Here is a 21,791-nt window from a genome sequence, read left to right on the forward strand (position 1 = left end):
ATATAGTGATGTTTTAAATTATTTAAGGTAATTTTTAACCTTTTTGATTGCATATATAAACTGCTTGCGCATATGTCACTTTACATTTTGATATTATGAATTATGAATTATTTTGTGTATATATTGTGTAAATATTTTCCTTGTGATATTTTCCTTGTGATTATTTAATTTACTTCTGTACGTGTAATTCTGAAATGTATCCTGTGTCTTTTTATGATTTTTAAAAATCGAATAAAAGTGATTGACTGACTGACTGACTGATTCCATTTTCCCTAAGCAGATTCCTTGCTGTGGCGCAGACAGTGTTAGAATCTGTGTGCACGTAATGCTCGTGTTCTGCTGAAATGCCGTAATCTCTTGGGTAGTTAAACAAGCCCCTTTGAGGTGAAGCTCACGGCTTCACGGCCGTGAAAGTGCAAGCAGGATGTAATTAGGGGGGAGGAGAAGTGAGGCCGAGCGCCCACTGCGCACGCTGGGGAAGCAACAGATGCCTGTGGGAGGGAGGCTGATGGCTTTGATGTGGACGCGCTTTCCGCACTAGTGCACCACACGAACTGTCCGAAATCCGCAATGGTTTCAGACCTTGGTTTGCCCTCTATACTCTCGTCTATTATCCCTTGCGGGATTAATAGGCAAGACCTAAAAATGAATATATGTGACACATTTACAATGACTAAAGAACTTCCTGGCAGGGTCTGAAGGAGGGAATTAGTTCTGAAAGTGTCTTTGGAATAGAAGAGATTTGAGGTCCGCTTTCAAGAGCTGGATGGAGATGATGGCCCGGAGCGAAGGAGGAAGCGAGTTCCAGGTTCTCACCGCATTACCTGACAACGATTGGGCCAACAATTTTTCTCTTTTGAAGGAGGGGGGTTCAAGAAGGAACTTTTCCGCATTCCGAGAAGGTCTTGAGCCTCCTGACAGTTTGAGTTTATTCGCCAGATAGCGAGGGGAGGAAGAGTGCAAAGCGATGTGGGTGATGCCCGCTGTTTTGTAGATAGCTCTAGCCTCGATGGGAAGCCATCGGAGAGAAGACAGGATAGGAGTGATGTGGTCACTTCGTTTGGACCCTGAAATGAAGCGAGCTGCTGAATGGAGGACGGATTTGAGGGGGGAGAGGTGAGATTTGGGAGATTTACAATAATCCAGTTTAGAGAGAGAACTAGCGATTGGACCAAGGTTTTTAGGTCACTCTTCAGGAAGAACCGACGAATCCCCCATAGAAGGCGCAGCTGATAAAATGCGCTCTTGGCAATGCAGTTGATGTGTGAGATTAGGTTGAGTCTTTTGTCAAGTTTGACACCTAGGGATTTAGCACAGTCGACAATGATGGGTTTACCGTTGAGTACGTTCAACTGATCCATCTGGGATTGAACAGGAGGTGAGAGAGAGAGGTAGATAAGAGGAGGAATTCAGTTTTGGAGGGATTGAGAATGAGTTGGTGAACTAACATCTAGTTGTGAATAGAGTTGAGAGTAGAGTTGAGTAGTGAGAGATCATGAGGGGAAGACACTTTGAAGTAGATTTGGGTGTCATCCCCATAGAGATGGTCGAGGATTCCAGATTTGCTTAGGAGGTTCCCTAAAGGTTTCAAATAGAGATTAAACAGAGCGGAAGCAAGGATAGAACCTTGAGGGACGCCTTGACCAACCACCAGTGGAGCCAAGAGACTTCGCAATCTTGATCATTTGGGATCTGTCTGAGAGAAAAGAGGCAAACCATTTGAGTACTGTGCCTTCCACACCCATTCTCTGTTGAAGAATGTTAAGGAGGGTGTTGTTATTGACAGTGTCAAAAGCTGCAGAGAGGTCAAGACGAATCAGAAGGCATGATTCCCCCGAATCGAGAATATGCCGCGCATCATCAATCACTTGCAGCAGGGCTGTTTCAGTGCTGCAGTTTTGAATAAAGCCCGACTGGAACATGTCGAGGAGATTATTGTCCATAATGTGTTTGGAAAGTTGTTTTACAACACATTTTTCTGTGATCTTTGAAAGAAAAGGGAGATTGGTGATGGGGCGGAAGTTATTGAGGTCATTTGCATCTGCAGAGGTTTTATTTTAGAAGGGGGGTAACCTGCCCTGTTTTGAGGACAATTGGGGGGGATCCTTGACTGAGGAAGAGATTGATTAGCCTGGTCCAGTGGGAGAGAGTGTTAGTATAGAAATCAATGGTGATGCCAGTGGGTATGGGGGTCAGAAGAATGGTTGGAGGGTTTGGTTTCGCGAATTTATTTGAAGCGGGCTGCCCCTCTCCCCTTAAAGCACTGCGATAATTTGACAACCCTGTCCTGATGATGATCCATAGACACTGGATCGAAACGCCGTCGACCCTACAGCGCAACTTAAGGCGCATCCTCCGTGGTTCCACAAAATCATCATCAATTATTTTTTCAGTCATTCATTTATGTCTGGAACCACCCCATTCACTGTATATTATTGCTCACATTTCGCGCCGTTCTCTTCCGCTGATCACCAATTGTCACTTGCATCGCCAATTTTTGTGTCACTTTCACATTCAAGCACCAAGTTCAATTCAGGTTGTTCATGCATATTAGCTTACAGTGCTGTCATAACTGTATGTTTATTTATGTTATTATTCTTTTGCCCTCAAATATATGATGCTGTTTGCACATTCTAAACATCTACCAAGAGTCCCCTGTTTTGTCCTCTCTTGTAAAGTTTTTGACTTACATGCCTAACCGTCCTCCTTAACTACACCAGTTGAGATATTGTGTTTTGCTCTTCATTTACAAAGCCATCATGAAGAACACCCCTGCATGTTTTGCAGACAAACTCACCATCTCTAATGTCTCTTGGCATATCAGTAGTCTGAAGACTAAGGAAGTGTAAAAAAGCAAAACCAAGGAAGCATGCCTTTGCCTTCTCTGCCCCAAGGATGTTGAACAGCATTTATGTATCCACCAGGACCGGCCAAAGGTTGCTCCAGTTTAGGAAAGCGTTGAATACAAAACTTTTTAAAGAACCCTACATCACAGTACAATAATAAGCTACAAACTAGCTCCGGACTTATCACTCCGTGACCTTATGCTCGCCATTGACCCTGTACAGCACTCCGCTGCCGTTTGGTGCAATTCAAATACGGCATACATGCAAACTTGTGCACATACAATAATATGTACAGATAAATAGAAAGCCATTTTCTGCATTAATTTCTTCTGCAAAATTTAATGGCGCAAAATTTTAACACACCCTGTAATTACAACATTCAATAAACACCTCATTGGTTATAGCTGCAATCCAGGTGCGTGAGAGGGGATTGACCTTTAACGACCCACTTGTAATAATGCACTGAGTCTTAAAATTATTTATTTAATCCATTTCTTCGAGTTTAAAGTGGTCTTCGCCTGTCCCTGTCACCTTACTCATTACACCTTTTACTTTAGAAACAGATTTAAGTGTACCCATCTCTGCTTCCATTAAAAGAAAAGAGGACACATGTGGTGGAAAGTTGACATTAAGTTCAATAATGGTTTTTATTCCAGACAGAGGTTCCCTTCCGCGATGCTTCTGGCTGTTTCTCTGAAGATGATTGGAATCTTTTACAAGAATGGCAGAAGGAACTTTGTGGGAACTTGATGAAAGAAATTCACCGAGCTCTGATCTCGCTGGGTAAAGTTACACTATTGATCATTATTGCGGATTGTTGCTGTCTTCCATATGCTGCATGTATGTATTATTGCAGGATTGTGACAGAGGATTTTGTTGGGGTGTTCTCTCTTTGTTCTATCGCTCTCATTTTTCCAGGAGAAAGGATCTGGTCGTGCTCAGGTGGAGTGGGTGAGTACTCCTGAATGAGAGGTAGTAATAGTTATAATGGATGCTTAAATATTGAAAATGCTAAAAATGGAAAGGCAGCCACTGGATAGGGACAGGAGTAAATTAGGGCAAACTTAGGACACAAAGACTGAGTGTGGCAGTAGGGGAGGGTGGGGTCGGCTGCCTGGGAAGAGGAGGTGCATCCGACCACATACTGCGAACAACCAAAGTCCAAAGTGCCGCAGGGATTGGCCTCCCACGTAGGATTTGGCTCAGGGCTTTACTGTTTATACTTCAAAACTAAAAATATTAGGCAATGAGATGTGGTTTCCATGTCATCTGGCTACAGGTAAGTTGCGTATCTGGAATTTCCCACTCTATTAAGTCTGATTTCCAAGATTTTGCTTCGAGTCCTTAGATGCCACCCAATGTATTGCGATACGCCTCCTCGCCAACATCATACTGAGCACCATCATTCGGATTTTCATTGTGAAAGTTTTCCTTCTTGGAATCACTCAAGAGGAACATTTTGATTGAGAAAGAAGCTTCCATCTGCTGTAAACTGCTGGACTGCCGGGGTATTTCCTCAGTCAATGTGTTCGGCCTTTTGTAGATTCTGTGTAAATAGTGAAACCGTATCCGCTTAACCTTTGCCTTGGGGGACACCTGCTTGACTTGTTCACATGCCCTCATCCATTCTGACACAGTCAATTCATCTGAACAGTGAGCATTCCAAGGTCTTTATCTCAGTCTCTCCTGCCACCTTTATCTATCACTAAGGCTGTATGTAGATGTGTAATTAAACGTCTAACCTGCCAGTCCTAGTATCTGTGTTGCGGCTGCATGTTCCCTGTTGTTTATCTGGGGATAAAATCCAAATCCCCGGGCAGTGTATGCTAATATGTTCTGATGCAGGTGAGACTAAATCGAGTTCCACTCATAAATTGGAAGCATCTATGCCAGAGCACGAACCAGACACAGGTTTGCGAGTCCCTGGCACCGCTGTTGTCACAGGGCATGCAGATTGCAATGGTGCTAGGAGGGGATTATAACCGTGTGGAAAATGTGACCCTGACTAGGCCACTTTCTTTCGAATTTGCAGCTGGTCTTTCTTTTGGATTTACAGCTGTGTCCTATACCGATCACACACAAATAGTTGCGACTGTGTCATCGGACGTTGAGGAAACCGCAAGCAAGTTTAAAAACGGTCTGGATGCAGGAAAATTGTTTGAAATGTAATTCAGATAAGACAGAGGTGTTCATCTTTGATGCTGATATCTCTTTTAAGAACGGGTCTTGGTGGCCTTCCTTGTCCTGTGTACAGAGCGAATAACCTTGGAGTTCGATTTGGCAAACAATTGTTGTTTTCAGATCAGGTCAAACAGGTTACCTCGTCCTGTTTTTTCCGTTTGTTGGTGCTTCGGCAAGTATTTCCTTTCATCCCTACTGAAATTCAGAAGATGGTGATGGTAGCGTTAGTATTATCGCGCATAGATTATTGTAATGCGCTATGTTTGGGTACCCAGAAAAACTAGCTTTTGAAGCTTCAATCGTCGCAGATCCTAGCAGAGCGTCTGTTTCTGGGATTAGGGACCCGCATTGGCCGGTAAATACCAGAATAAACTTTGAGGTCTTGCATAGCTTGTAAATCCGTGCACAGTAGTAAAAAGCTCTTTGAATGGTATGTCCATAGAAGGAATTTGAGGTCTGGCGCAGCAGGACTTATTACATTGAAAATAATGAGGAAAACGAGATTGGGGGTGGGGGCGGGGGAGAATACGTTTCTCCCTCCGAGATGGCAAGCTTTGGAATTCTATGCCGTTGGAACTTCGATCACAATCTAATCTGTCTTCATTCAGAAAGCAACTTAAAACCTGCCTGGTTTTTAGTCCTACTAAGTAGAGTCTTTCTCATTTTCGGAACCAAGATGCTCTGGCATACGTCTGCCCTATAAGGTGGTTACTTACTTTCTTACTTAACTTCCCTCCCGTCTCTTATTGACTCCCCAGTAGCTAAATTAACTAGACTATGATCAAGCCATATTTTGCGAGTCTGTAACCTATAACTGACTGGCAAAGTAGTGTTTGCGAGTTGCTATTAGGAAGGGGCGTGCCAAAGAGGGGGGATGTACTATTGTTTTGCGACAGGACTCTCAAAACAATCTCAGTTTACCTCCTAGTTCAAGTAGGTAGTACGCCAGTTGCAACTGGCAGGCGTCCCCAGGGGACCTCTTTGTGGCTGGCAGTGACATTTTTTTTTAAAAGAAGGCTGTGGTCCCACGCTTAAGAAATACAAACAAAACATATTTTTCCGTTTTGAAAAGAATCCTGTTTTCCTTTTTTGGAAAACAGGCTGCATTAAAAAAAAATTAAAGAAGCGGTCATGGAATTTGCGAGTGGTTAAATGCTGTGCAAAGGTGGGCTACTGCTGAAATTCTATTAAACATGTACGGCTCACTCGGCACCCCAGTTGGCTGCCATGTATGCTGGGTCGCAGGAATGTAATTCCTAGCCAGACACCACTAGAAAGGCTCTGTTTGTCTCTATCCCCAAGCCCCAGAGTGATGCATTGGAGGTAGCCTCATCTTGACCTCTCCATGATAAACCTGGATTACAACATCCTCAGCAAATTATTGGGCAAGCACCTCCAGCCAGAAATTCAGAATATATCACACTAACACAGATAGAAGCAGTGGCGGCTGGAAACATTTGAAAGTGGTGAGCCGTAAAAGTTGGGGATGACTTTTATTTAGCGAGCAAGCCTAATGGACAAACATGGGGTCCAGGGTGGGTCCTCCTCCTGGGAAAAGATTGGCAAGTGATGCATTTAAAAGCAAATACATTTTGTGATAAAGCGAGGCTCATAACAGTGTGAACATATAGTCTTGAAATATTACCCAACACATTAAGAACTTCCCCATATCTTATGCATTACTATGTAGTACAGACACTGTAATGTGAAAATTGTATAGTGTAAAACCTCAGGCCCTGCATGCAACATCAATTTAGGAAAAAAAGCGTTAACTAGGCTTCAGGACGCACCCACAGCTGCAGGCTGCAATCAGTAATATAGAAATATGTGCCTATAGGTCTTTGAGTAGGATGAAAAAAGTGGTCACTCACAAAAAAGGGAACATGTAACACACATTTCTGTGATTCTCATACTGAGTCACCCTGGTATTTTGGTTTCTCTCTGTGATGTTAGTGCATCCAGATATATAACACAACAACTGACATACACCTAAAATCTGTCAGTATGATTGACTTTGTCAATGGTTGTTAGATGGTTAAGATAAATGAGTAACAACAATGATTTGCTACAAAAATATATAACATTGATAATGGTTCAATTCTGAAATTGTGAGACTTTGAATTAAATAGTACTGAGGCCTGTGGAAGGAGTTTTGGCCTTCAGTTATATGTACTTTATGTCACATATGTATGTATGCCATTTTGCCCGGCACGTCTTGTTGTGTGTCGATTTTGATTCCATTATGAATTTCCCAATTCATGCCCTTATATAGATACCGTTCACATTACCCTTACATAGGCATAGAAATCTAGTCCTTATTTAGGTATAGCCCATTCAGACCCAAATAGAGGTGTGGCTACTTCCATCCGTTCATCTACGTCACAACGATGTCTTGGAAAGCCAGACTCTTAAGCCGTTAGGGACTTCCTATTGATTACTCCAAGAACTCCTTTATTATGCATGAACATCTATTCCTTAGGGGTTCATTCATGACGTTCATATGCCCGACTTTTACGTCAATACTGGCATTCCTAAACACCTTCAAGGTATAAATATACCTTCACTTGCTATGGCAAAGCACAGTGTGGTTCGGTGCAGTTCGACTTCTTACTTGCGCGACGCAACTCGCCACAGCAAGTCCCGAAGGAAGCCAACTCTCCAGTGACGCACTGACCGGACGCTGTTATCCTCCTGCCGAGAATCCAGCTCCAGTGTTTCTGACTCCCCTTAAGGGGTGTTGGAGATCGAGTCCCGGGAAAGAGATACCAACCGCTCTCATACTAAGGTATGGAGCTGATTAGAACCTAGAGAAACCTTTGGCAGATTCTTGGCAAAACTAAACTTAGCTAAACACCACCTACTTATTTACTCGTACTAGACTTCTGTTCGGTACACTGGGATAGGATTATTTAGAAGCACCAGTTGAGTATTTTAGCCTATGAACAAAATTCCTCTCCACAAAGAAAAGGTAAGAGGCCACAATGGGGAAACCAGGGAAACCTTTATTCTGATACAGCAATGGTATGATGCATTTCGGCCTTAAGCCTTCTTCTGACGCCGCTGTCAAGTTGGATTGACCTCAGACCTCGCTTTTATGTGTCCTGTATGGCCCTCGTAGGAGGGATAATACCGCCCCAAGTCACGTGACCGCACTGCCACTGGAGAGGAATTTTGTTCATGGACAATGTACACGCTTGCCAGCGGCGTGAAAGAGGCCCCACTCTTCCAAGCGGCAGGAGTTTGTTGGCACTAGCTGTTTCAGCTTCTTGTTGTGTTGCCGAGGGATCGGATTTACTCCTGCCCACCTCTGCTATGGCCGTTGCTATGGATGTTGCAAGAAATGGACCATGACTTCACGAGGAGCCAGGTGCACCGTCATTGTAACTTGCGTCTTGCTGAATCCATTTGTCGGGGTTGCAGCGTAAAGGGGACCCAAGGGAACCTGTGGACAGTATTTTGTTTTGATCATCAGCCCTGAAGCAACGCGCCTTTTCCCTGCAGCCTTCCCCTTGCAACCCGTCACTAGGAACACTGCTTTCTGGGACATGTAGTTGTTGTGTTACCGCAGTGGCAGTGCGGTCACAGGACTTGGGGGCGGTATTCTCCCTCCTATGAGGGCCATACAGGACACATAAAAGCGAGGTCTGAGGTCAATCCAACTTGACAGCGGCGTCAGAAGAAGGCTTACGGCCAAAATGCATCATACCATGGCTGTATCCGAATAAAGGTTTCCCTGGTTTCCCCATTGTGGCCTCTTACCTTTTCTTTGTGGATATGTGTGTATATATATATATATATAAGTCTAAAGGTTGCCCTGCAGTGAGAGCTCGCCGTCAGTGGAATGAAAACACCATAAATAAATACCACCAAACTTGCACGGCCCAAAGTAATTTTAATCACTTTCCTGACGCGTTTCAAGGCCACACGGCCTCTTCATCAGAGGAAAAAGCGGCAGACCACAGACACTTGCTGCAACAGTACTTTTAAACACATGCGCTGCTAATTCACAGGTGTGCTCAAGGTTTCTGGCATGCTGGTACCTGTAGTTTCAATTCCCAGCGCTGTATTGCCCAAGTGGGTTTCCGTCGATCTGTCACTCTTAAAAGTTAATTAAAACCCCAGTGGCCCGCTGACCTGGGGAAGCAGGTTATTGCATGAAAGTCCCACTGTGCCTGCTTTTTTGACGTGAAAAACATCCTTCGTCGTCAGGCCCCGCACAACACCAAGGCGGTGGCAAGCTCTCTGCGGCCAGACTGCTGCATTGTAAATAAGTCGAAAGGTTTCCCTGCAGTGAGAGCTCGCCATCAGTGGAATGGAAACACCATCAGAGAAAAAAGCGTCAGACCACAGACGCAGGGAATTGAAACTACAGGTACCAGCATGCCAGAAATCTTGAGCATGCCCGAAATCTGTGCAAGAACCCAGCTGTTAGTGAAGATAATTATGGCAGGTTGAGGTCCCATCCCTCCAAACAAAAGCTCCAGGACCTCTTGACAGAGGGTTGTTAAGGACTATCCTTCTGAGAATGGTCAAGACCTCTCAGATGAAGAAGAAGAGGGAATGGATAAGGTTAACTACCACCCCCAACTTCACTGACATACAGCCGTGCTGTATGTCATCGTTGATCCGTGTGGGGGCAACTGTTATCGAAGAGGTTGACTGTCGTAATACATTTTGCCAATATTGCTGCTAATGAACTGCCGTACTGTCTTATGACACGTGACATTATTTCTGCATAACGAAGTACGCGATTGTAGCGATGCTCATTGCATTATTTCTCTCTTGCAAAGTACAGGATTGTAGCAGCCCGCATTGCATTATTTCTTCATTGCAAAGTACATGATTGTAGCTACGCATTGCATTATTCCTTCATTGCACAGTAAATGATTGTAGCTGTGCGCATTGCATTATTTCTTCATTGCAAAGTACGTGATTGGGGTGTGACGCATTGCATTATTCGTTCATTGCGCAGTACATGATTGTAGCGGTACGCATTGCATTATTTCTCCCCTTGCAAGGTACCAGGGTGTATCGTTACACATTGTATTATTTCTACTTTGCCTAGCACAGGAGTGTATCGTTACGCAGCACACTATTGTTTGTTCATTGCAACATGTGTGATTCTAGCATTACGACCAGCATAGCATTGTGAAGGCAGTGGTTGGGATTTGAACTTACCAACCAGCCGGAACAAATATTACCCTTTATTATATGTTGGCTTTTATATTGTGTGGTCTGATCGTATATCTTTTTATTTAAAGTTTATACTTGTTTTATCAAACTCATGTGGAGTCCATTTGTGGTGTCATCAGTGGGTTGCTGTGGGCGTGGTTGCATAAACTGTACACTCGTGCCTTGGAGATAGGCCTGGCTGCTCGTGCCAAGCTACTAAGGAGGTGAGCAGGGCTATCTCAAACGGTGCCCTTACTTGGCCTAACGTTGAGTTGGGAGTCCCGGTTTGCGCATCTGGTGACGGTGGGGCGGACGGGGACTCCAGCTTCCAACAAAATTTGCAGCAGAGCGGGGGGATACGATCCTAACGTGATTGAAGTGGGTATGTGCAAAACTACTCACAGTAATTAGTGTATATCATAAATTGATTGCAGACCCGACATAACAACATATTGTTTGGAATTGTTGGTTCTATTGTTGAGTAACCTTTAAACCACACATCATGTCTCAGGAGGGGAGCCAGATAGCCGGTGAGGCTGGGGCTGCAGAATTAGAGTTTAACATTGAGCCATTGTATACCTACAAGGTTGATCATTTGAGGAAATTCTGCAGAGCTTTGGGATGTCCCATGAAGGCTAGTTCCAAGATGTAGAACGGATTATTAATAACTCACTGGTGCAGGGTAACCACTCCCTCCACGGGTTCTTAACAAGTAAGGAGGAGTTGACACTGGAGCGAAGTACAAACCGTAGATCATTTATTAGCATTCATGAATGGGGTCCTCGTCAGACAAGCACCATCGAGATACTCAAGGAGAGAGGACACTGAACGATGGTTACATGGGTTTTTATAGCAAAGATCACAAGCAAGGGATGCCCAGAGGTAAATAGAACTTTGGGAAGAACATACAAATGAGGCAATCGGTAAGAATCAACATCCTTTTTTTTTTTTTTTTGGAAAACCTTTATTAGACAGTATGTGCAACCAGATACGGGCCTACAACCCACAGGCCGGCCTCGACAATAAAAGGCACATCAGCAAGCAATTAGGCAACTCAGCAGCATAACAGAGCAGGCACGATTAATCCAAGTTACACAATACATAGTTGCGCCACCGAGAGGCAGGATAATGAGGTTTAATTTTAAAGTTTTTAAATGAGTCCATAGCAATAAGGTCAAGAAGGATCCGAGTCAAAACAATACGATGAGGACAGAAGTGGGCAACGAACATCATAATAATCAGCAAGCATTATCCGCAAAACAATCGACTGTAAGCAAGTAAGTCAGGATAGAAATAAATCCGCCACATAGTGACCCCCAATCGCTACCCGCAAGTTCCCAATCCTCCCTCTGACCCAAGGAAATAAGAAAGGAAAAGAATAAAAGATAAAAAGGATAAGAAGAGAAAAAGGAAGAAAAAAGAGGCCCATAGAAACTGAAACGATCGAAGAAATAACCCCCCACCCTACACGCATGCAGAGGCTACGGCCTACCCCCCCCCTAGCAGTGTGTCTGTCGCCCCAAAAGAGTACCCGAAATGCAGGAGAAAGAAGAAGAAGAAGAAAAAGTAAGAGAAAAGTCACGTTTGATCGGAGGAGGGCCCAGGACATTACCAAAGCAAACAATACCGTTACCCGCGGCCACCCAACCCCAGGCCCCGACCTAGCACCTATCCAACCTGTACCTCCAACAATTGTCATTTACAGTCCCAGCCATGCACGTAGTAGGTTGCAGCGAAAGAAAAAACATCATCAGCCCTGTCCCCTCCGAACCAGCGTGGCAACGGAGTCCAGTTCCAGAACAGCCAACATGGACGGGAAGGGCCACCGTGGAATCCATTGCAGAAGTCGAGGCGCTTGAGACGAGTCAAACTGACTTGGAGCTCGATAGCAAGAGGCACAAGAAATCACCACTGCCAGTCCGAAAACAGCACAACTGGGAGCAGGGCGAGGTGAGAGTTCCAGCATAGCGGCCGGCCGATGCACAAACAGCAAGTCCAGAAGGACGCAAAGAAGCATGTCACCAGAGGACAAAGGAGAAAGGCAACATGGCGTCCGAGACTCAAGCACCGGCCATCGCGAAGGAGCAGTGTCGCCAAACTCCCCCAAGTCAAGGCCGAAGAGTACTGCAGCGGACACTGAGGCGCGCCCATCCGTCGCCTCCGTACACTCCAGAGCGGGTGATCCACCGTTGGTCAATTGAGGATGTGGCGTAGTGTGCAGCACTGAGGGGCCATCGTGGCCGGCTGGAAGAACCTCAGTAAGCCGGGCCCCCAAACCATTAGCAGAGTCGTGAAAGGCCAACCGCAGGTCTTCCAGTGCATCCAGGATATCCCGAAGCCCCAGCGGTGAATCCAGAATGGAGGATGCAGCATTGACCACCATCTTGGGCGCACAGCTGCGAAGCGCCACAAAAAGCAAGTCTCTCTCGTCAGCCAGCAACACTCGAGAAGTCCGTGTAATGTCTGCAGGGCACAGCTGGTACAGTGATATGAAGGCAGCCGGTCGTAGGGAAGCTCCAATTGAGAGGAAGCCGGCGGAGCAGAGAACCCCTCTGGCAGACACAGGGTTTCAGACGCGGAAAATGGCGTCCGCTACGGGGGAATGCAACAAAGAAACAATCCCGGCCCTCTCCCAGCGAGGCCGGGATACAATATGTGGGAGCCGATACAGTGTTGCAAGCCAGGCGCGCTGGGCTGCCGAGCGGAGGGAAGAGCTACGGCGAAAAGCCCAGCGCCATTCTGCAGGTCCAGCCAACCGGCTCTGTGAGAAGTTGGCCCGATATGCAGCGTTCGCTATTCTAGCGACCGCTATGTATCGTTCCAAACGACCCTTATGATGATTGTTTGTAAGTCAACCTATAGACCAGCTATCCTAGTAGCGTGGATACGAGCAGTCTAAGGCTAAAGACTCGAGAGGGCGTGTTAAGCCAGCTGTTTACCACACATGTACCCCTTGAACACCAAGTGAAAGGACACCACACAAGTGTTATGAAAATAAACAGGATATTTATTAAGATTCACAACAGCCCTGTACTCTTTATGAGGACAGGGTACTAAGCACAAACCAAATCTCTTAGGAAAATACTTCAAGTGCACAATTAAAACAAGTGTCCGAGGACACGGAAAGTTTAGAGGTCTCGGGCGGACCCGATAAGGCAAGTCGGAAGCGAGGGACTCAGGACCCTAGAGTAAAGAGGCTATGCAGGCACCGAAATGCCGAGTTACCTAGCCACGAGGGCTGCGGCTGCACAAGTCTTACAGGCGTCGGGGTCTTCGCTGACGAGCCAGGAGCCGGAAGAAAAGGAGTTGCTGGCCGGCGACCAGTGATGAATAGTTCGTAGAGATCCAAGCCTGGATCAGAGATCGTTGATACCTGAAAGCAGAGGGGACCAAGTTCGTACTACTAGCCAGTAGTCAGAGGGTACCAGGAGGGCACCGGTTGGCCGTCACCTCGACTAGGTGAGTGGGCGACGCTAGGCTCTGCAGTCTCACGGACCAGGAGGCGTTGTCGGCGACCCGGATGGAGGTGCGAGCTGTCCCACGAAGGATGATGCTGTCGGCGTCGCTGGGCCCAGGATTGGGGCAGCAAGCCTTGGCAGATTTCAGGGCCACGTGGTGGGCCTAAAATGGCGTCTTGAGGGGACCAGGAGGGTCCGGGGTGCTTCTCTCAAAGATAGAAGCGAAGGCCAGTCTGGAGCAACCAGACCAGCAGCGTTGGTTGTCGGATGTCGTCACAGGAGGGCACAAGCCAGCGGCTAGTGACCGGACAACGTGTTGAGCAGCGAGCAGAAGGGCCCCACGCAGATCGTGGAGATGCTGGGAGACTGCACTTCGGTGCTGGAGCGGCTCAGGGTCGGGGCTTCTCGGACCCCAGAGCACTCACCAGGGAATTGCTTCGATGGTCGTGCTGGTTAAGAGCGTGCAGGTTTTGATGGTGGCCGGTCCCTCGAGGTCTCGTCGCACCCACAGATCACAGCTGAGCTGATGACGTGGGTAGAGGTCAGAGGTGCCAGGGAAGCCGGTTCTCGTCGAGCTGGGCCGTCGGATTCCTTGAGGAAGGACTTGCAGCAAACCGCAGAGTTCTTAGATGGTGCCCGCTGATGCAGGGTGACTACTCCTTAGTCACAAGGGAGAAATCTTGAGAAGAGTCTTGAATGTCCTTTCGTAGAAAGTAGTTCTTGATTCAAAGATGATCTGATTTGGAAGGGTCCCCGCTCCGGCCTTTATCCTAAAGAAAGGGGTGGGTACATGACTAGGTCCTGCCCTAAGGGTGGGACCAGGAAGGGGGGTAGTTACACCCCTCTCCCCTGCCGGACTTTCCCCAGGCCAGGGCTGGCGCCCCTGGAACTGGTTCTGACCGGCAGATGCGTAGTGAGCACCGGGGTGCCACTCCGCAGTCACCTTCTCGCAAAAGCCCTACCTACCCAGAATACACAAACCCTGTCTGGGACGGTGCGAACACCGCCCTTGACAGGAAACCCTTTGTCCAAGCGCTCCTCGCTGGAAGGACTCCCAGCAGCAGGAGGTCAGACTCGTGTCTGTGGTGGCAGCATCCATTTTGTGGAGCTGAGGCTTTAGTTAACTTTAACCGGGGTTCACAGTTACGTACATGTCGTGTCCCTCTAGAAGGGCGGAATGCTAACCTCGTCGCCAGAATTGGTGAGGGGGCAGCATCCCGATTCGTATGACACCTTACTCGACATGTCTTGATAACGCGACACCGAAGTTACCGATGTGGTACGCGTTATCATGGAACAGCCATTGGGTCTTGGTTCCGCAAGCTGCAACCGGGCTCGGCTCGGGCCAGAGCCTAGTTCACACGAGCCCACGCACTCTGCCTTCAGGATTGTCAAGGCCTGCCATAGGAGTGACTGATAGGAACTCGGGCGTCCATTGTACGGTTAGATATAGGGCTACTATACCTAAAGCAAAGGGTGGTTACACGGCTTTGCCCCCAGCTGTCATGCAGCCAGTTGTGTCAAAGTTAGGAGGCCAGCCAGGGGTGGCATAATACATGCTGCAGCCCCTGGCGGCCCTGGGTACACCTATGCCCTGCGTTACGGGGTCTGATAAGGTGGCCCAGTACCAATTGGTAAATGCACCTAGGGTACATGTCGTAATTTAGAAAGAGAACAGCCAGGCTGTGGGTCTGATTGGCAGGCCCACAGCCAGAGAAAGTCGTAAACCAGTGAAACAAAAGCAAAAAATCTGGGTGATCATGGGATTGCAGACCCTACTCTCCTACATGACCCCCCCCCCCAAACGTTGGGACAATAAGCTAACCTTGACCAGGTGAGTCTTCTTGTTCTAAGTGGAAATACCTGGAGAGCCCATCGGCATTGCCATGATCAGTGCCAGGTCTATGCTCCACTGTAAAGTCCATCCCCTGTAGGGAAATGGACCACCTAAGCAGTTTGGGGTTTTCACCCTTCATCTGATTTAGCCACAAGAGGGGCTTATGGTCGGTCTGAATCTTGAAGTGAGTGCCAAACGAGTATGGCCTCAGCTTCTTCAGGGCCCAAACCACAGCAAAGGCCTCCCTCTCAATAGCTGACCAATTCTTCTCTCTAGGGGTCAGCCTTCTGCTTATAAAAGCAATGGGCTGGTCTTGACCATCAAAATTCAGTTGAGAAAGAACAGCTCCCACACCCAACTCAGAAGCATCTGTTTGGACAATGAATGGCTTGGAGTAGTCCGGACTCTTAAGGATAGGCGCTGTGCACATGGCCTGCTTTAGGTCATCGAATGCTTTTTGACAGCCTGCTGTCCACTGAACCTTTTTTGGCATTTTCTTACTTGTCAGTTCATTTAATGGTGTCACAATGGAACCATAGTTCCTGACAAACTTTCGGTAGTAACCAGTCAGGCCCAAGAAAGCTCGAACCTGAGTCTGGGTGGTTGGAGGAGCCCAGTCCCTGATTGACTGTATTTTGCTCTCCAGTGGCTGAACCTGGCCTCCACCTACAAGGTGGCCCAGGTATACAACCTGTGTCTGCCCTATCTGGCACTTGGTGGCCTTGATAGTGAGGCCTGCTGCTTGCAGAGCCTCTAACGCTTTCCGCAGGTGGACCAGGTGATCCTCCCAGGTGGAGCTAAAGACAGCAATATCATCTAGATATGCCGCGCAGAAGTCATCCAGCCCAGTAAGGACTTGATTCACCAACCTTTGGAAGGTGGCAGGTGCATTTTTCAGACCAAAGGGCATCACCACGAACTGATAATGCCCACCAGGGGTAGAAAATGCGGTCTTAGGCTTGGCGTCCTCAGCTAACCTGATTTGCCAATACCCAGCTGTCAGGTCAAACGTACTTAGGTAGTTGGCCGAAGCCAATCTATCGATAAGCTCGTCTTCCCTTGGTATCGGGTGGGCGTCAGTCTTAGTGACTGCATTGAGACCCCTGTAGTCTACGCAGAACCTCATCTCTTTCTTACCGCCCGGGGTGTGAGGTTTCGGCACTAGAACTACGGGACTAGCCCAAGGGCTATCCGAGGGTTCAATGACTCCCAGCTCCAACATTTTCTGCACTTCACTCTTGATGCAGTCTCTAACGTGATCAGGCTGCCGGTAGATTTTACTCTTGACGGGCAAGCTGTCACCAGTGTCAACCTCATGGGTGCACCAATCGGTCTGACTGGGTGTTAGAGAGAACATATGTCTGAAAGACTGAAGAACCTGTTTACAGTCTCTCTGTTGATGTTCGGAGAGGCTGCCACAAAAGACAACACCATCTACCGATCCATCGTCAGGATTCTGAGTGAGCAGGTCGGGGAGAGGGTCACTCTCCTCCTCCTGTCCCTCATCTAGGGCCATGAGCAAACTCATGTCCTTCCTGTCGACATATGCCTTGAGCCTGTTGACATGAAGCACCCTGTGGGGGCTCCGGGAAGTTCCCAGGTCGACCAGGTAGGTGACCTCTCCCTTTTTCTCCAGGATGGTGTAGGGCCCGGACCATTTGTCCTTGAGTGCTGCTGGGGCCACTGGCTCCAACACCCACACCTTCTGTCCGGGCTGGTAAACAGTCAAGACAGCCTTTTGGTCATGCCAAGCTTTTTGGAGTTCTTGGCTGGCCTTAAGGTTTTCGGATGCCTTCTCCATGTATTCAGCCATCCGCGAGCGGAGGCCAAGCACATAGTCCACTATGTTGGTTACAGGCTTTTTGAGAGGTCTCTCCCATCCTTCCTTCACCAAACACAGGGGTCCTCTTACAGGATGCCCGTACAAAAGTTCAAAAGGGCTGTAGCCAACCCCCTTCTGTGGGACTTCTCGGTAAGCGAATAAAAGGCAGGGGATCAGGACGTCCCATCTACGCCGAAGCTTTTCAGGTAGTCCATGAATCATCCCTTTTAGGGTCCTGTTGAATCTCTCAACAAGCCCATTGCATTGTGGATGATAGGGTGTAGTGAACTTGTAGTTGACACCACATTCCTTCCACATAGCAGTTAAGTAGCTCGACATAAAGTTTGCACCTCTGTCGGAGACGACCTCCTTAGGGAAGCCCACTCTGGAGAATACTCCAACTAGGGCTCTTGCCACAACAGGTGCTGTAGTGGTCCTAAGGGGAATAGCTTCAGGATACCTGGTGGCATGATCCACTACCACCAGTATAAACTTGTGCCCTGATGCTGTTGGTGGTTCCATGGGACCGACGATGTCGATCCCCACCCGTTCAAAGGGCACCCCCACCACAGGCATTGGTATAAGGGGGGCCTTTGTCGTGCCACCTGACTTACCACTGGCTTGGCAAGTGACACAGGAGCGGCAAAACTCCTTGGTATTTTCGTTCATATGAGGCCAGTGAAAGTGTGAGACAAGCCTGTCCCACGTCTTCGTCTGGCCTAAGTGACCTGCTAAGGGAATCTCGTGGGCCAAGGTAAGTAGGAAACCTCGCTGAGACAAGGGTACAACCAGCCTCCTGGTCATGCCAGGCTTGGGGTCTCTTGACTCAGTGTACAGGAGTCCATCTTCCCAGTATACCTTGTGGGTACCTGTGGCGTTCCCAGCAGCCTCAGCAGCAGCCTGCTGTCTGAGGGGTTCAAGAGAAGGGCAGTCTAACTGGTCCTTCCCCAGGTCTTCCCTTGAGGGTCCCCCTGAACCCAAGAATTCAACTTGATCAAGTTCGAACTCTCTCGGCTCAGTTTCCCTCCATTCCTGTAGGTCAGCCTCCTCTGAGACTTGATCCACGACCTGGGGCAAGGGGGAAGGCGCAGCCTTAACCCTACCGCTCTTTTTCTTGGGAGGTGTCTGGTCCGTTGTTCCAGGATCCAGCACCTGTTCAGTGGGGCATTTCCTGACCTGTGACCTGGTCACAGCGAACACATGTGCTGGCAAGCCTAACATTTCCATGTGAGTCCGGTGCTCCACTTCTGACCATTGTGATGACTCCAAATCATTGCCCAACAAACAATCCACTGGGAGGTCTGAACTAACTACAACCTTCTTTTGGCCAGTTACCCCTCCCCAGGAGAAAGCTACAATTGCCATACTGTGATTGGTAGTGACATTGCTTGCATTGGTCACCAGGAATTCTGTACCTGGCATGATCTGTCCAGGGTCCACAAAGTTAGGTGTCACCATGGTGACACTGGCACAAGTGTCCCTATAGGCCTGAGCCATTTTTCCATTTATGAAAGGTGTCTGTCTGTATTTGCCCAAAGTATTGGGACTTACGTCAGGGGACATATCCACATCCCCTGTACTGACAAGGACAGCCTGAGTGAGTGTACCAAGTAAGTTGTCACGCCCCTCAGAACCCAGGGTTAACCCTACTAAACCCTTGGGAGGTGCACTACCACTGCTGGCTGTACTAGGGGGCACAGGTGCCTTAGGGGCTGCAGTGGCAGGAGTCTGCCCTCCTCCTTTCTTGGTGCACTCACTAAACCAGTGAGATTTACTTTTGCAGTACTGGCACCATCTTTTGGATTGGCCTTCTTTCTTCTTTTGGGGAGCCTGACCCCCACCCTCTTTGGGTTGTTGGGGACCTGTCGAAGACTTCTGGTCATTTTGTTCCCCCTTAGAATCTTTACCCTTCTGGTCTGCTTTCTTCTGACCACCTTGATTCTGGCCCTGGTTCTGTTTAACTCTTGTACGAACCCATCTGTCTGCCTTCTTTCCCAATTCTTGGGGAGAGGTCAGATCCGAGTCGACAAGATGCTGATGCAACAACTGGTTCTGACAATTGTTTAAAATTTGTTCTCTCATCATCAAATTATACAATCCTTGGTAATCAGTAACCTTACTGCCCAGCAACCAGCCCTCAAAAGCCTTAGTGGCACAATCGACAAAGTCAGACCAATCTTGAGACTGCGTTTTCTGGGTATCCCTGAACAGCACCCTGTACTGCTCAGTGGTTAGGCCAAACCCTTCAACGAGTGTATTCTTCAAGACGTGGTAATTATTAGCATCCTCTACCCTTGTGGTGAGGAGCTTGTCTCTTCCTTTACCTTCAAAGGAGAGCCACAAGATAGCTGCCCACTGACTCTGGGGAACACCTTGCACAGTGCAGGCCCTCTCCAAAGCAGTAATCCATTTGTGGATATCGTCCCCTTGTTTAAAGGGGGGCACTATCTTACCAAGGTGTTTTGTATCAAAACTCCTTTCCCTTTTACTAGGTACAATGCTGCCACCAGTGGGGACTACCCCACTTAACTGTTGCTTTCTAGCAAAGGCAAGCCTTTCTTTGGCCAGGGCAAGTTCTTCCCTTTCAATCCTCAGATTAGCTGCCCTTTCCTTAGCTTCGTACACTCTCCGCTGAGGGGACGTCATCCCTCTTTGCGAAGAGTTGTGAGAGCCATTGGTTTGAAGGGATCTGCCAGAGTCTCTTGACAGAGATCTGGCTCGTCCATTCCCAATGTTAAGCTGACCTGATAGTGGCCCCAGGGGTCCCCCAGTACCACTGTCATGTTTGCTTAAGTTGGACCTGCTTAGTCTACCGACTTCTACCTGTCCCTTATCTGCCTCATCCCCAGAGGGATCCTCATTCTCATCATCCTCTACATCTTCAGTCTCAGTTGAGAGGTGGATGAGGTCAGGATCGCCTCTGGTTCCCTCAAGGGGAGGCATGTCTCCTTCTGGATTAGAAGAGCTAAGAAGGGTCTCAGCTTTTCTGGCATCATAAGTCTCCAAGAGACCAATCAGAAAGGACGTTGTGGGGTTAGACCCCTGCTTGATCTTCCTGGAGTGACACACTTGTCTTAACTCCTTGAAGCTCAGCACAGTATACCTTGAAGGGATGACCTGTGGAGGGTCAACTGACACAAGGGGAGACTCAGAGTTTCCTCCTTTGTCCGACATACTGTTTCTAGTGTGGTGTAAGTGATGCACCTACCTACACTATGTGTTTACCTACTGATCCCTTGCTAAGAGTTGCAGCCAAGGTGTGCTAGGCCTTGAGGAGCTGCAACAGCTGGTTCAGTAGAACTCAGAGTATTCTAAGCTTAGTTATATGTACTAACAGTACTTATGTGATCTTTCAACAAGATATTCTTAGGATACGTGTGGTAAAACAACAGCAAGCTCAAATCCCAACCGCTGCTCACCAATGTGAGAAGTTGGCCCGATATGCAGCGTTCGCTATTCTAGCGACCGCTATGTATCGTTCCAAACGACCCTTATGATGATTGGTTGTAAGTCAACCTATAGACCAGCTATCCTAGTAGCGTGGATACGAGCAGTCTAAGGCTAAAGACTCGAGAGGGCGTGTTAAGCCAGCTGTTTACCACACATGTACCCCTTGAACACCAAGTGAAAGGACACCACACAAGTGTTATGAAAATAAACAGGATATTTATTAAGATTCACAACAGCCCTGTACTCTTTATGAGGACAGGGTACTAAGCACAAACCAAATCTCTTAGGAAAATACTTCAAGTGCACAATTAAAACAAGTGTCCGAGGACACGGAAAGTTTAGAGGTCTCGGGCGGACCCGATAAGGCAAGTCGGAAGCGAGGGACTCAGGACCCTAGAGTAAAGAGGCTATGCAGGCACCGAAATGCCGAGTTACCTAGCCACGAGGGCTGCGGCTGCACAAGTCTTACAGGCGTCGGGGTCTTCGCTGACGAGCCAGGAGCCGGAAGAAAAGGAGTTGCTGGCCGGCGACCAGTGATGAATAGTTCGTAGAGATCCAAGCCTGGATCAGAGATCGTTGATACCTGAAAGCAGAGGGGACCAAGTTCGTACTACTAGCCAGTAGTCAGAGGGTACCAGGAGGGCACCGGTTGGCCGTCACCTCGACTAGGTGAGTGGGCGACGCTAGGCTCTGCAGTCTCACGGACCAGGAGGCGTTGTCGGCGACCCGGATGGAGGTGCGAGCTGTCCCACGAAGGATGATGCTGTCGGCGTCGCTGGGCCCAGGATTGGGGCAACAAGCCTTGGCAGATTTCAGGGCCACGTGGTGGGCCTAAAATGGCGTCTTGAGGGGACCAGGAGGGTCCGGGGTGCTTCTCTCAAAGATAGAAGCGAAGGCCAGTCTGGAGCAACCAGACCAGCAGCGTTGGTTGTCGGATGTCGTCACAGGAGGGCACAAGCCAGCGGCTAGTGACCGGACAACGTGTTGAGCAGCGAGCAGAAGGGCCCCACGCAGATCGTGGAGAT

General features: G+C 48.1%; 1 protein-coding gene across 1 annotated transcript in view; it reads left to right on the forward strand.

Annotated features, from left to right (window-relative positions):
* The first annotated feature begins 3,505 nt into the window (after window positions 1-3,505).
* The window catches only part of LOC147736975 (uncharacterized), a 260,978-nt gene continuing 242,692 nt past the window's right edge, over window positions 3,506-21,791 (forward strand). The window contains exon 1 of the mRNA XM_086954532.1: window positions 3,506-3,629. Coding sequence (XP_086810658.1) covers window positions 3,596-3,629 — 34 coding nt within the window. The 5' untranslated portion in view covers window positions 3,506-3,595. The remainder of the gene's footprint in view (window positions 3,630-21,791) is intronic.

The sequence above is a fragment of the Lissotriton vulgaris genome, chromosome 1_1, assembly GCF_964263255.1.
Source record: "Lissotriton vulgaris chromosome 1_1, aLisVul1.2, whole genome shotgun sequence".
NCBI lineage: Eukaryota > Metazoa > Chordata > Amphibia > Caudata > Salamandridae > Lissotriton > Lissotriton vulgaris.